This window comes from Carcharodon carcharias, chromosome 13 (genome assembly GCF_017639515.1).
Source record: "Carcharodon carcharias isolate sCarCar2 chromosome 13, sCarCar2.pri, whole genome shotgun sequence".
In the NCBI taxonomy this organism is placed as follows: domain Eukaryota; kingdom Metazoa; phylum Chordata; class Chondrichthyes; order Lamniformes; family Lamnidae; genus Carcharodon; species Carcharodon carcharias.
In genome coordinates this window covers 102,205,446-102,220,123 of record NC_054479.1, presented here as the reverse complement: position 1 = coordinate 102,220,123, position 14,678 = coordinate 102,205,446, and the positions used below count along the sequence as shown (strand labels likewise).

At 41.6% G+C, this 14,678-nt stretch overlaps 1 protein-coding gene across 1 annotated transcript in view; it reads right to left on the bottom strand.

Moving 5' to 3' along the window:
• LOC121286122 (mucin-2-like) overlaps window positions 1–14,678 on the bottom strand; it is a 113,941-nt gene that overhangs the window by 98,895 nt on the left and 368 nt on the right. Inside the window, exons 2-13 of the mRNA XM_041203110.1 lie at window positions 12,827–12,908; window positions 12,495–12,548; window positions 6,448–6,507; window positions 6,004–6,063; window positions 5,392–5,451; window positions 4,661–4,717; window positions 3,346–3,408; window positions 3,004–3,063; window positions 2,391–2,450; window positions 1,612–1,674; window positions 1,273–1,332; window positions 661–720 (exon numbers count right to left, since the gene is read on the bottom strand). Coding sequence (XP_041059044.1) covers window positions 661–720; window positions 1,273–1,332; window positions 1,612–1,674; window positions 2,391–2,450; window positions 3,004–3,063; window positions 3,346–3,408; window positions 4,661–4,717; window positions 5,392–5,451; window positions 6,004–6,063; window positions 6,448–6,507; window positions 12,495–12,548; window positions 12,827–12,908 — 739 coding nt within the window. The remainder of the gene's footprint in view (window positions 1–660; window positions 721–1,272; window positions 1,333–1,611; window positions 1,675–2,390; window positions 2,451–3,003; window positions 3,064–3,345; window positions 3,409–4,660; window positions 4,718–5,391; window positions 5,452–6,003; window positions 6,064–6,447; window positions 6,508–12,494; window positions 12,549–12,826; window positions 12,909–14,678) is intronic.

Sequence of the window (14,678 nt, the reverse complement as noted above, 5' to 3'; positions counted from 1 at the left end):
GAGAGTTTTACAACTGCGATACATTACTAATATTAAGGTACAAATATTGAGGAAATTGGTAAGAGAAAAGGAGAAATGTAGGACAACATATTAGACACTCATGAACTAACCAAAAATGGGGACCATAAATGTGACAGCAGCAAGTTAGCATTTGTAAATGCTTCAAATGCATTATTTCATGATCATATTCTATAACATTAATAATGTCAAAGGCATAGCAAAGGTAAATTCTTTTCACAATATTTGGCAATGATTGCAATAAAATTCAAAAGTGTTCAGCCTGCGAGAAGTTTAAAGTGGAAATGTTACAGTTTAGTAACAAGGTGGAAAATCGTAATGAAAACGTGGGTGAGAATAAGTAGCAACTAAAGGAGACAGATTTGAGAACAAGTGTCCAAATTTGCAGTTAAAACTCTTTAAACATTCATTATTTAATTCTTCCGATGGGAAAAACTCCTCCAGGAGAACTTGTCACAATAGCGTATTTGTAATTGTGAGCTTCATCTGAACGTGTCAGTTATCACCCAGTTCACGCTGGAAATTCTGGACTAAATATTGACAAATGTGACGTAATGGACTTCCACTGTCTGGTAGTTGTGAAATTAAGGTAGCACATGTCACTGGTGTTGCTATTGTATATCGAAAGAAGCCATCACTCACCTGGTATGGAGCCAAGAGTGGACCTGGTTGTAGTTGATTTTCCTGTTGTCGTGGTCACTTCTGAAGAACAAGAGACATAATCATACCCACTGCAATACAACATAAAGGCTAATCGTGTTCCATTGTAAGATTTATTTTATTGGCTTTGCTGTAAATATGATGTGTAAAATAGTACATCTGGATTCCGATGTCTCCATATTTTCAATCACTTCCACCCACATAAGGTCCACATGACTGAATGGACTGACATTGCCTAAAAGGCGAATTTGAGAACAGCGCACTGGCGTGAACAGTCATGCACACAAGAGTTCCCCTCAGCCCCGGACTCTGAGCGATCTTCTTTCAAGGAATAAAAATTTCATCCATTTCCCGTTGTAAAGTAAGGTCACAGTAGCATCAGTGATGAAATTCTAGTGTGTGCTGAAAGAAGCTCACTTATTTCACTATTGTAAAAACAAAATACTGTGGATTTGGAAATCTGAGACAAAGCCATAAAGTACAGGAAATACTGAGCAGGTGTTGGCAGACTTGCTGAACTTTTCCAGCATTATCTTTTCATTGCACTTGTTTGCTGCTCTTGCTGATGCTCATCAAAAGTGGGGCATTACTTACTCGGTGTGGAACCAGTCATGTAGCCAGTTGTTGTTGGTTTCACTGTTGTAGTGAACCCTTCTGGGGAACAAGAAAAGTAATGAAAACCACTTCACCATGACATAAACACCACAGTTTTCAAGTAGTTTGACCATAAAACTATCACATTGATCTTGCTACAAATGTGATGGTTACAAAACTAACTGATGATTCAGGTTTAGTAAATTTTCAACCATTTACATCGAAAAGGTAGCGTGTACAAGACTGAATGAATGGACGTTGATTTCTTGAAATTTTCAAATGAGAAAAGCATCCCAGTGTGAACAGACTTGGTGAATATTGAAAGGAGACATCACTTACCTGTTGTAGTAGTTTTCTCAGTCACAGGTGTGGTAGTTGTTTCCTGTGTTGTTGTTGACACTGCTGACAAGAAAATAAAATTCAAAATCAACAAATTCCAATTCCAAATCCTACAGGATTGAGAGTTTTACAACTGGGATACATTACTAATATTAAGCAACAAATATTGAGGAAATTGGTAAGAGAAAAGGAGAAATGTAGGACAACATATTAGACACTCATGAACTAACCAAAAATGGGGACCATAAATGTGACAGCAGCAAGTTAGCATTTGTAATGCTTCAAATGCATTATTTCATGAAAATATTCTAAAACATTAATAATGTCAAGAGCATAGCAAAAGTAAATTCTTTTCACAATATTTGGCAATGATTGCCATAAAATTCAAAAGTGTTTAGCCTGCGAGAAGTTTTAAGTGGAAATGTTACAGTTTAGTAACAGGGTGGAAAATCGTAATGAAAACGTGGGTGAGAATAAGTAGCAACTAAGGGTGACAGATTTGAGAACAAGTGTCCAAATTTGCAGTTAAAACTCTTTAAACATTCATTATTTAATGCTTCCGATGGGAAATACTCCTCCAGGAGAACTTGTCACAATAGCGCATTTGTAATTGTGAGCTTCATCTGAACGTGTCAGTTATCACCCAGTTCACTCTGGAAATTCTGGACTAAATATTGACTAGTGTGACGTAATGGACTTCCACTGTCTGGAAGTTGTGAAATTAAGGTAGCACGTGTCACTGGTATTGCTATTGTATATCGAAAGAAGCCATCACTCACCCGGTGTGGAGCCAGGCGCGGCCCTGGCTGTAGTTGATTTCACTGTTGTCGTGGTCACTTCTGAAGAACAAGAGACATAATCATACCCACTGCAATACAACGTAAAGGCTAATCGTGTTCCATTGTAAGATTTATTTTATTGGCTTTGCTGTAAATATGATGTGTAAAATCGTACATCTGGATTCCGATGGCTCCATGTATTCAATCACTTCCACCCACATAAGGTTCACATGACTGAACGGACTGACATTGCCTAAAAGGCGAATTTGAGAACAGCGCACTGGTGTGAACACTCATGCACACAAGAGTTCCCCTCAGCCTCGGACTCTGAGCGATCTTCTTTCAAGGAATAAAAATTTCATCCATTTCCCGTTGTAAAGTAAGGTCACAGTATCTACCAGTCATGAAATTCTAGTGTGTGCTGAAAGAAGATCACTTATTTCAGTAGTGTAAAAGCAAAATGCTGTGGATTTGGAAATCTGAGACAAAGCCATAAAGTACAGTAAATACGCAGCACGTTTTGGCAGACTTGCTGAACTTTTCCAGCATTATCTTTTTATTGCACTTGTTTGCTGCTCTTGCTGATGCTCATCAAAAGAGGGGCTTTACTTACCCGGTGTGGAACCAGTCGTGTACCCAGTTGTAGTTGGTTTCACTGTTGTAGTGACTCCTTCTGGGGAACAAGAAAAGTAATGAAAACCACTTCACCATGACATAAACACCACAGTTTACATGTAGTTTGACCATAAAACTATCACATTGATCTTGCTACAAAAGTGATGGTTACAAAACTAACTGATGATTCAGATTTAGTAAATTTTCAACCATTTACATCGAAAAGGCAGCATGTACAAGACTGAATGAATGGACGTTGATTTCTTGAAATTTGCAAATGAGAAAAGCATCCCAGTGTGAACAGACTTGCTGGTGAATATTGAAAGGAGACATCACTTACCTGCTGTAGTAGTTTTCTCAGTCACAGGTGTGGTAGTTGTTTCCTGTGTTGTTGTTGACACTGCTGACAAGAAAATAACATTCAAAATCAACGAATTCCAATTCCAAATCCTACAGGATTGAGAGTTTTACAACTGGGATACATTACTGATATTAAGGCACAAATCTTGAGGAAATTGTTAAGAGAAAAGGAGAAATGTAGGACAACATAGTAGACACTCATGAACTAACCAAAAATAAGGACCATAAATGTGACAGCAGCAAGTTAGTATTTGTAAATGCTTCAAATGCATTATTTCATGATCATATTCTAAAACATTAATAATGTCAAGAGTATAGCAAAGGTAAATTCTTTTCACAATATTTGGCAATGATTGCAATAAAATTCAAAAGTGTTCAGCCTGCGAGAAGTTTAAAGTGGAAATGTTACAATTTAGTAACAGGGTGGAAAATTGTAATGAAAACGTGGGTGAGAATAAGTAGCAACTAAAGGAGACAGATTTGAGAACAAGTGTCCAAATTTGCAGTGAAAACTCTTTAAACATTCATTATTTAATTCTTCCAATGGGAAAAACTCCTCCAGAGGCACTTGTCACAACAGCGTATTTGTATTTGTGAAAATGCCATTGTTTGCAGATTCAGAACACTGAACTTTTCAAAAAATTCCTTCGCAAGGAATTGGCTTTGGGTCTAAAGGACTGAACTTTTGGACCTGAATTGTCTGTGCCAAAGTTGATCTAGGCGTAGTTGCAAGTGTAATTGAAAAGAATATTTGAATCCAGTATTACAAACCCGAGACTAAGGTCATCCTCTCCCTAGCTAATATGTCGAGCAGGGAGGTGATAATTATTCAAAACCAGCTCTGCTGGGCAGGAGGTGTCATATAAATGCCAATTACAAAAGCTTCACCTGCATCACGGTCGCAGCAGGAGACTCCCCAGAGGGCAGCAGAAACACTTCAAGGATGTCCTCAAAGCATCCCTGAAGTGCTCAATTATCCCGGTGGATCCATGGGAGTCCCTGGCCTGTGACTGACAAAAATGGAGAGGTTTCATTTGGGAAGACACCGGACACATCGAGAGATTCGTTGCAGAGACAAGATCGAGTCATCGGAAAGAGCACACACAGCTCCAAACAAGTCATCCACATGACCCTCCAATCACCATTTGCCCTGCATGCAGCAGAACCCGCAGATCGTGCATTGGACTGATCTGCCATGGTAGGGCTCCTCGAACCAGAATGGAAGCAAGTCATCCTTGAACCCGAGGGACACTCTAACAGGCAAGAGGGATATATTGAAAGAAAGCATCACTTACCAGCTGTAGAACTGGTTGTAGACACAGATGTTGTTATGGTTGATGAAATTGGCACTTCTGAAGGGAAAGGAAAACATTGAAAACCGCTGCGCTCTGACTGCAAATCCAGCAGCACTAATACATTTCCAGCATTTGGTTATTTAATTGACAATAAGGAATAAAGAATGAGGAAAGTATTGACAACAGCTACTAACTACCTCAACTAACTTTGAGTACAAAGGACCAAATTTAAACAGGAAAAAGACAAATCAATATTTGCATATTTGGTTTTGTTTCAAAAATATTCATTGAAGTTACAGGTGAAAGAAGAAAATGGAAGAATATGAACAAGCACTGCATTCTAAGGGGAACATGCTTTGATAAGATATATTTTTGAAACCACTGGACTTCGAAAAGGATGCTGTCTATCACCATCAACGTTCAATGAACATTTTCCATATTATGTAAATGTCAGGCCGTTATTTAGGAAAAGATTCGGTAAACATGGTGAGCAAGTAGATTCCATGAGAGAACGTTGTAAACAGACACATGGATAAAACATATTTCCTCATGTGTATATTCTAATCGAGCTTCATCTGAACGTGTCAGTTATCACCCAGTTCACTCTGGAAATTCTGGACTAAATATTGACTAGTGTGATGTAATGGACTTCCACTGTCTGGAAGTTGTGAAATTAAGGTAGCACTTGTCACTGGTATTGCTATTGTATATCGAAAGAAGCCATCACTCACCCGGTGTGGAGCCAGGAGTGGACCTGGTTGTAGTTGATTTCACTGTTGTCGTGGTCACTTCTGAAGAACAAGAGACATAATCATACCCACTGCAATACAACATAAAGGCTAATCATGTTCCATTGTAAGATTTATTTTATTGGCTTTGCTGTAAATATGATGTGTAAAATAGTACATCTGGATTCTGATGTCTCCATATATTCAATCACTTCCACCCACATAAGGTCCACATGACTGAACGGACTGACATTGCCTAAAAGCGAATTTGAGAACAGCGCACTGGTGTGAACACTCATGCACACAAGAGTTCCCCTCAGCCCCTGACTCTGAGCGATCTTCTTTCAAGGATTAAAAATTTCATCCATTTCCCGTTGTAAAGTAAGGTCACAGTATCTACCAGTGATGAAATTCTAGTGTGTGCTGAAAGAAGATCACTTATTTCACGAGTGTAAAAGCAAAATACTGTGGATTTGGAAATCTGAGACAAAGCCATAAAGTACAGGAAATACGCAGCAGGTGTTGGCAGACTTGCTGAACTTTTCCAGCATTATCTTTTTATTGCACTTGTTTGCTGCTCTTGCTGATGCTCATCAAAAGAGGGGCTTTACTTACCCGGTGTGGAACCAGTCGTGTACCCAGTTGTTGTTGGTTTCACTGTTGTACTGACCCCTTCTGGGGAACAAGAAAAGTAATGAAAACCACTTCACCATGACATAAACACCACAGTTTTCATGTAGTTTGACCATAAAACTATCACATTGATCTTGCTACAAAAGTGATGGTTACAAAACTAACTGATGATTCAGATTTAGTAAATTTTCAACCATTTACATCGAAAAGGCAGCGTGTACAAGACTGAATGAATGGACGTTGATTTCTTGAAATTTGCAAATGAGAAAAGCATCCCAGTGTGAACAGGCTTGCTGGTGAATATTGAAAGGAGACTAATTATAGACATGTGTGAAGTAATGCACTTCCAGTGTCTGGAAGTTGTTGAAAGAAGACAGCTCGTGTCACTGGTTTTGCTACTGTATATCGAAAGAAGCCATCACTCACCCGGTGTGGGGCCAGGAGTGGACCTGGTTGTAGCTAATTTCACTGTTGTCGTGGTCACTTCTGAAGAACAAGAAACATAATCAAACTTACTGCAATACAACATTCAAGATATGTGGAAGAAGGTGTAGGGGGGACGTGAAGAAGAACTTTTTTACGCAGAAGGTAGTGGGTGTCTGGAACTCACTGCCCAAGTTGTTGGTTGAGGCAAAAGTGTCTGTGCGGTAACCACCAGATTGTGAACCCGAGCCTGCTCTAGATCTAAGTCCCACTGAGGTGTGTGTATCTGCGCTGGTGGATGGTGTGGCTGTGACGGGTCTTCCAGGCTGCTTATTTCCAGCTCTTACATGAAGGAGGTGTTCTCGTGGCTGGACTTGAGGTCCTGGATGGAGCTGAGGGGCTGGCTGGCTGAGAGTGTCGGTCACTTGGCAGAGCTCTCTGTGAACCAAAGTGGAGGTAATGAGTGCATGACAGCAGAGTCAAAAACACGAGACCGAGCATTGACAGTTTTGCTACGAGAGGATGATGTGGTGCAGGATCCTTATGTGGGTATTTGCCGCCGACCTCACTTTTGCCACAGGCAGTGTCCAAGTCCTCATCAGTCAGCACAATGGCATGCTCCTCAAATTTAGTGAGGGGTTTAATATGGGCCACTCCATCCCTGGTCTGGGGCTTCTCCCTGCTGTTGTGAACCAGCTTCTCCTGCATGAAAACAGATAGAGAGAGTCTGAGCAGCACACGTGGCACTGCATGGAATGTGTGTGTGGTGAGTGGAGCCATGGGCGGGATGAGGGCCCAAGCTCCAGAGGATATCAGCCTGATGGGAGATGTGCGAGCATGTGTGAGAGTTAGTGGTGTTGTCTCTTGTGGTGTGAGATCTGTGTGAATGTGTGATGGGTTTGTGAGTGTGTGAGTTGAGTGATGAGGTGGAATGGATAAGAGCATTCATCCTCTTCTTGCACTGGACGGCTGACCTCCTTTGTGCTCTGGTGGTGCTGACTGCTGCTGCCACCACCTCCCAGACCGGACTGCTGACTCTGGCGGGCCTCCTGTGGCCAGAGCAGGGGTAGAAGACATCATAGCGGCCTTCCGCTGTGCCCAGCAGGCACCCCGGAGAGGTATCACTAAATTTGAGGGCTGCTGTCACCTTTGCTTTCGGGGCCATCTGTCGCCAGGAGCAGTCCTGGTCTGAAGACACAAAGTAGGCTGCATTTTAAATATGGCGCCAGGAACGAGGAAGCGGTGAGGTCATGGCGTGGCAGGCTAATCTGAGCTTGCCTGCCAGTGATTCAGCATGTTTCCCACGAATGCATTATTAATGAGGCAGGACGTGCCGGGAAGGGGACGATATGGCGTGAAATCCTGCCATTGTGGCCGGCAGGTAAGACGTCATTTTTCACAAACGCTACCAACAGTTATGAGGTTCTTGCAAGCTGTGTGAGTGAGAGCGGAGACTGCAGGGAGGATGAGTGAACTGGCCATGGCACCATGGTACGGGAGCCATTCAAGTGGTGGGAGGAAATAGGAACGTAGTAGTGGTAGGGGGATAGATACTGTTCTCTGCAGCTGTGAGCGTGAGTCCTGAAGGGTGTGTTACCTACTCATTGCCAGGGTTAAGGACATCTCCTCAGGGCTGAAGAGGAACTTGGAGTGGGAGGGGAGGGATCCAGTTGTCGTCATTCATGTTGGTACCAATGGCATTGATAGGACTAGAAAGGAGGTTCTGCTGAAAGAATTTGAACAGTTAGGAGCTAAATTAAAAAGCAGAACCTCCAAGGTAATAATCTTGGGATTACTATTTGAGCAACTGGCAAACTGGCTTAGGGTAAATAAAGTCAAGTTAAATGCGTGGCTCAAAAACTGGTACGTGAGGGATAGTTTTCAGTTCATGGGGCACTGGCACCAGTATTGGGGTAGGTGGGAGCTGTTCTGGGCTTCACCATGCAAAGAGCACGGATACTAGAGTAATTAATTAATAAATTAAATAAAATACAATAGCGATGCAGGGCGGGTCATCCCTGAAGGATGCACCGAAGGAAGGATGTTCCCGATGGTGGGGGAGTCCAGAACCAGGGGTCACAGTCTGAGGATACAGGGTAGACCATTTAGTACTGAGATGAGGAGAAATTTCTTCACTCAGAGAGTGGTGAGCCTGTGGAATTCGCTACCACAGAAAGTAGTTGAGGCCAAAACATTGTATGTTTTCAAGAAGGAGTTAGATATAGCTCTTGTGGCGAAAAGGATCAAAGGATTTGGGGAGAAAGCGGGAGCAGGCTTTTGAGTTGGATGATCAGCCATGATCATAATGAATGGCGGAGCAGGCTTGAAGGGCCGAATGGCCTACTCCTGCTCTTATTTTCTATGTTTCTATGCTGGGACCAGTGTCCTGATGCATCAAATAATTGGAGCTGTAGGGAGGGCTTTAAACTAAATAGAGGGGGGAAGGTTCTGGAGAGGAGATATGTAGACTTGCAAAGCAAAAAGATATGGCAGTATTGCAGGGCAACTATTCAGAATAATGATATCCAGAGTGTGACAGGAAGGGGCAGAGTGTACAAACATTAAAAAGAAACAGCAAATACGATCAAAGGGAGGGAAATGGTAAAAAGGCAAAATTAATGACTCTTTACTTAAATGCACATAGTATTCAGAACAAAATAAATGAATTAATGGCATAAATAAAGGTTACTGGATATGACCTTATAGCCATTATGGAGACATGGTTACAAGGAGATCAAAGCTGGGTACTAAGTATTAAGGGGTACATGACTTTTCGAAAGGACGGGGAGGAAGGAAAGTGTGGGGGGGTAGCTTTGTTAGTATGAGATGGAATAAGTATGATAGCAAGAAATGATCTTGGATCAGAAGATACAGAATCTATACGGGTGGAGGTAAGAAATAACAAGGGAAAGAAGACACTGGTGGGAGTAGTCTATAGGTCCCTTAACAGTAGCTATACTGTAGGACAGAGAATAAATCATGAGATAATAAGGACATGTAAAAAAGGCAGTACATTAATCTTAGGTGATTTTTTATCTTCATGTAGATTGGGAAAATCATATTGGCAGAGGTAGCCATGAGCAAGAATTCGTAGATTGTGTTCAGGACAGTTTCCTAGAACAATATGTTGTGGCTCCAACCAGGGGTCAGGCTATTTTGGATCTGGTAATGTGTAATGAGGCAGATTTAATAAATGATCACAGAGTAAAAGATCCCCGAGGAAACAGTGACCATAATATGACAGAATTTAGCATTCAGTTTGACAGTGAGAAACTTGGTTCGAAAACAACCGCGCTAAACTTAAAAAAGGGTAATTACTAAAGGAATGAGGGCAGAGTTGTCTGGAGTGGACTGAGAAAGGGGTTTAGCGGAAAAGACGGTTGATGAACAATGGCAGACGTTTAAAAAAATAGTTCATGATTTGCAACAAAGTGAGGAAGAAAGATTCTAGGAAGGGGATAAAACAACCATGGTTAACCAAGGAAGTTAAGGATAGTATCAAATTGAAAGAAAAAAACATACAATGTAGCAAAGATTAGTGCTAAGCCAGAAGATTGGGAAAGTTTTAAAAACAAACAAGAGATGATCAAAAAATAATAGAGGGAGAAAATAAACTTTGAGGGCAAACTAGCAAGTAAAATAAAAATGGACAGTAAGAGCTTCTTTAAAGATATAAAAAAGAAGAGAAAGGCTAAAGTGAACATAGGCACCTTAGAGAATGAGGCTGAAAAATAATAATGGCGAACCAGGAAATGGCATCAGTCTTCACGGTAGAAAACACTAATAGCATACCAAAAATACTAAATCATCAAGAGGCAAAAGTAGGGGAGTTGGGGGAGGAAATAAATACAAAAACTATCGCTAGAGAAAAATTACTAGAAAAATTAATGGGGCTGAAGGCCGATAAGTCCCCTGGACCTGATGGGTCTCATCCTAGGATATTAAAAGAAGTAGCTACACAAATAGTGGATGCACTGGTAGTAATCTTCCAAAAATCCTTAGATTCTGGAACAGTTCCAAAAGAAGACAGTGGCATAGTGGTAATGTCACTGGATTTGTAATCAAGACACTCAGGCTAATGCTTTGGGCACATGGGTTCAAATCCCATCATGCAGCTGGCGAAATGTAAATTCAATTGTTTAATAAATCTAGAATCAAAAGCTAGTCACAGTAATGCTGACTATCAAACTATCATTGATTGTTGTTTTTAAAAAAAACCATCAGGTTCTCTTAAGTCCTTTAGGGAAGGGAATCTGCTGTCCTTAGCTAGTCTGGTCTACATGTACCCCAGACTCACAGCAATGTGGTTGTCTCTTAACTGTCCACTGCCCTCTGAAAGGGCCTAGCAAGTCACTCAGTTCAAGGACAATTAGGAGTTGGTAATAAATACTGGCCTTGCCAGCAACATCCAAATCCCATGAAATAAAAAATAATGTCCTTCTGTGTGCTGGTTCTTGCTGACAGGAGGGTGAGGCCATATTCTCAATAAAAACAGGCATGGATAAAGACAGCTAAGGAAGTGAGCAGAAGCAGAGTGGCCTCTCAAAACCTGGATTCCATACTCCAAAAGATTCAGTGACCTTAGAAGATTGAACACGACAAGTGGCATCTTATTTTCAGGTGCCAAACCCTACACTCTGACTTCCCCAGCTTTCCCCTGCACAGCACTCTTCAGACCAACACACCTTTGCAGCTCTACTCATTCTTCTCTCTCCAGGAGCCTTGTCACCCTCTTCTTATTGAAATCTCGCACCCATGCTCACGGTCACCTCCACAAATATTGTCGTAGCATCCTCTCTGCATAATCCATTTCTTTACTTCTCTGCTTTCTCTCTTTGTAGAAGAAAGCGCACAACTCTAGGGAGAGGCAGAGAACTGGGATAGGCACTTCAGTAATAGCCACCTGGATGACCACTGGCAATGCTTTCCCACTGGGGCCACAGTGAAGGAGGTCTTGTTTCAGGATGCTTCAGATATCAGCAATGACCTGCTGTGTGAGGCCTGGTGCTCTGACATGTCAACAGGGCTGATCCTCTGCCTGTGGACCCTGTGTTGAGGGAAGTGCCTCCTTTGAGTTGCATCTCTGTGCCATCCCCTCTGCCCTGTGGAGTGATGGGCATGGGGCTGAGGAAAAAGGCAGTTGACGATGCTCCTGGTGTTGCTCCTGCTGCTCCTGGTTCTGTTGGAGTCACTGATCCTCTTGTTCATCATCAGAGATTCAAGGTAGAACTGCATAGGTTGCTCCCATGCCATAGTGAATGCCAACAGCAGGGAAGATAAGATCGAGATGAGTAAAGCTCAAGTGAGAACAATAGCTTTGAGCAAGTTACAAATCACCTATGAAGCAGCGAAGAATGGTTCTCTGAACAAGTGTTGTCAGCTCAAGCCTTTCAGATAAGCAGCACAGCATCCACCTAGGCTCACTGTTTAAAGGCTTTCCAGCCTCTTAGCTTCATTTAGCTCCATATTGTACTCTCACTTTGCTGATACTGGCTAGATCAGAAGACCTATGTGCTAGCTCTTAAAACCAGAATTCTGGGATAAATTCACAATTAAGTGTCTATTTAAATATCGTAGCCAATAGCGCCACATGGGTTTCCTGCTTGTCTGCAAACGCAAAGGGAATAAACACAGAAGTGGACAGGATCATGCTGTGTCATTGCCAACTCCCCTGGCCACACCAGCCCGTCTTAGCAACTAAAATTCTGCCAAATTTGACAACATGCAGAGTTACCATCAACATACAACTGAAAAATTATATTTCTTTTAAACAGTCAGGCATTATTTCAAAACTGTTGACTAAAAGCTGAGAACCAAGCAGAGACTAAGAGAGACAGAGATGTACACAAACATGGACACAGCATTCCTCCTCAAGCACAGTCTCTGATCTAGCTTCATTCAAATAGTTATGATTGAAACTGCACCTCCCTGCAAGTTCAGGGCTAAATGTCCACAAGTGTAATATCCTTCCACTATCTAGGGCTGATGAAAACAAGGTGACTTGTGACGCTTGGTTTTGCTACTACATCTCAAAAGAAAACATCACTCACCCGGTTTGGAGCCAGAAGTTGACTCAGCTGTAGTTGCTTTCCTTGTAGTGAAACCTTTTAAAGAAGAAGAAAATAATTCAAAACCACGACACTATAATGTAAATTCCTGTAGAGTTCCAGCATAAGACCATTTTGTTCATTTTGCTACAAATGTGATGTTGGAAAAAATATCTGCAGATTCAAATTCCTTTAAATGTTGAGCCATTTCCACCCAAAAGGGAAGTGTCTACTAGACTGAACTAATGGACCAACATTGCCTGACGCTTGAATTTGAGATAACGCACTGGTGTGAACAGGCTTGCTGGTGAGTATTGAAAGAAGACGTCACTTACCTGTTATGGTTCCTATTTGGTGAGCAGTGACAGCTACAACAAGAGAAAAAAACATCAAACCACTGAACACCAATTTCAAATCCTGCAGGATTGAAAAATTCACAATTATTGAAAACACTTTATTGATACTGAAGTACAGAGAAAGAGGAAAAGTTTTCCCTATGATAACAAGGTAACTTATTTATCTTTCTTTCAAGTAGTAAAAGTAAACACAAACATGGAATGAACAAGACAATATTTACATAATTGATTGTGTTTTGAAAGAACTATTTCAAGCTGCTGGACACAAGAAGAAACAAGAAAAATATTAACAATTACATGTCAACGGGATCATCTTTTGACCTTATATGATAATGATTCTACTGAAATTTGAAAATATGCAGAGTTTGACTGTCAACATGAAATGCAACCTCTACATTTCATGCAATTACCAGACCATAATTTCAAAAATGTTAAGTAAATGTTGGTGAGCATGTAGAGTATAAGAGAGACAGAGGTATTCACAATCATTGCCATAGCATTGCTCCTCAGGCGCAGACTTTGATTTAGTTTGATTCAAATAGTTAAGATTGAAACTAATTCCCTCTGGAAGGAATGGGCTAAATATCTAAAAGCGTGAAATAATGTCCTTTCACTGTCTGGGATCTTATGCAACAGCAACACTGGTCTTGCTACTGTATATCTCAAGAAGCCATCAGTCACCCAGGGAGGAGGCATTATTGGAATTGGTTCCAGTTGCTATCTCTGTGTATAAATACCAACTGTCAAGAATTTTTGCGAAAGATGTGCTTTGTCAGTGAAATTCAGGCTCACTCACAATTTTGTGAGGGTGCTCAAAACGTGGGATTTTTATTACTCCTTCAGTCCCTTCACTGTCGCTGGGTCAAATCCTGGAACTCCCTCCCTAACAGCACCGTGGGTGTATCTCCACCACATGGATTGCAGCAGTTCAAGAAGGCAGCTCACAACCACCTTCTCAAAGGCAATAAATGCTGGCCTATTCATTGAAGCCCACATACTGTGAATGAATTTTTTAAGAAGTCCTTGTGCACCTGATCCATTGGCCTCTTGCTTGGAACTAGACTCAGGAGAGCTGGGGGCTCGGGCTGCATCACTAATGGCACACCATTTCAGTGCATTAGTGGTGCACCATCATCTGATTGGTCCCATGCTGCCTTTTGCAACAAAGCTGTAATTGCTAAATCTCTGTAGAAAAATGGAAGACATAAAGTGAAACAGCAGTTTCAATTCATGTACTGGAGCTTATCCAGTATGTTTCGGTCAATGGCTCCCATGCTGTAAATGAAGATGCTACTTAGCAGCAAAGATCAGCTGTTGGTATTCACATCATTACAGTGAGAATAACCATGTACATGTTCTCAAAAAGACACAAGTACTTAAGCAGCAGGAGTAGGTCATATGGCTGTATTGCCCCTCGAGACTGCTCCGCCATTCAATAAGATCATGGCTGATCTTTTTGGGCGCAAATTTGGTTTGAGTAGTGTCATTTGTAGCAATACTAGGAAGGCTTGGTACTGCTTATCTAGTATAGGCTGCACTGCCAGCTGCTTCCTATGTGGTCAGCACGATGTAGAAGGAAGGACGTGCACAGGTGCGCCAGCTGTGTGCGCCGGGCAGCTATGATTGGATGATATCCTGTCCTCTCATAGTCTAACCAGCTGATGTGACACAAGAATTGCAAACTTGGATTAGGCAGATCTTGTCTATATATGTATTTCTCACTAAAGCAAAAATAGGCAAGATGCCCCCTGAACAGGAGCTGTTTAAAGAGTCACTCAACAAGTTGCATATCAGGTGCTGTTCACTTATGTGTGCTCAGGCAGAGTTGGCG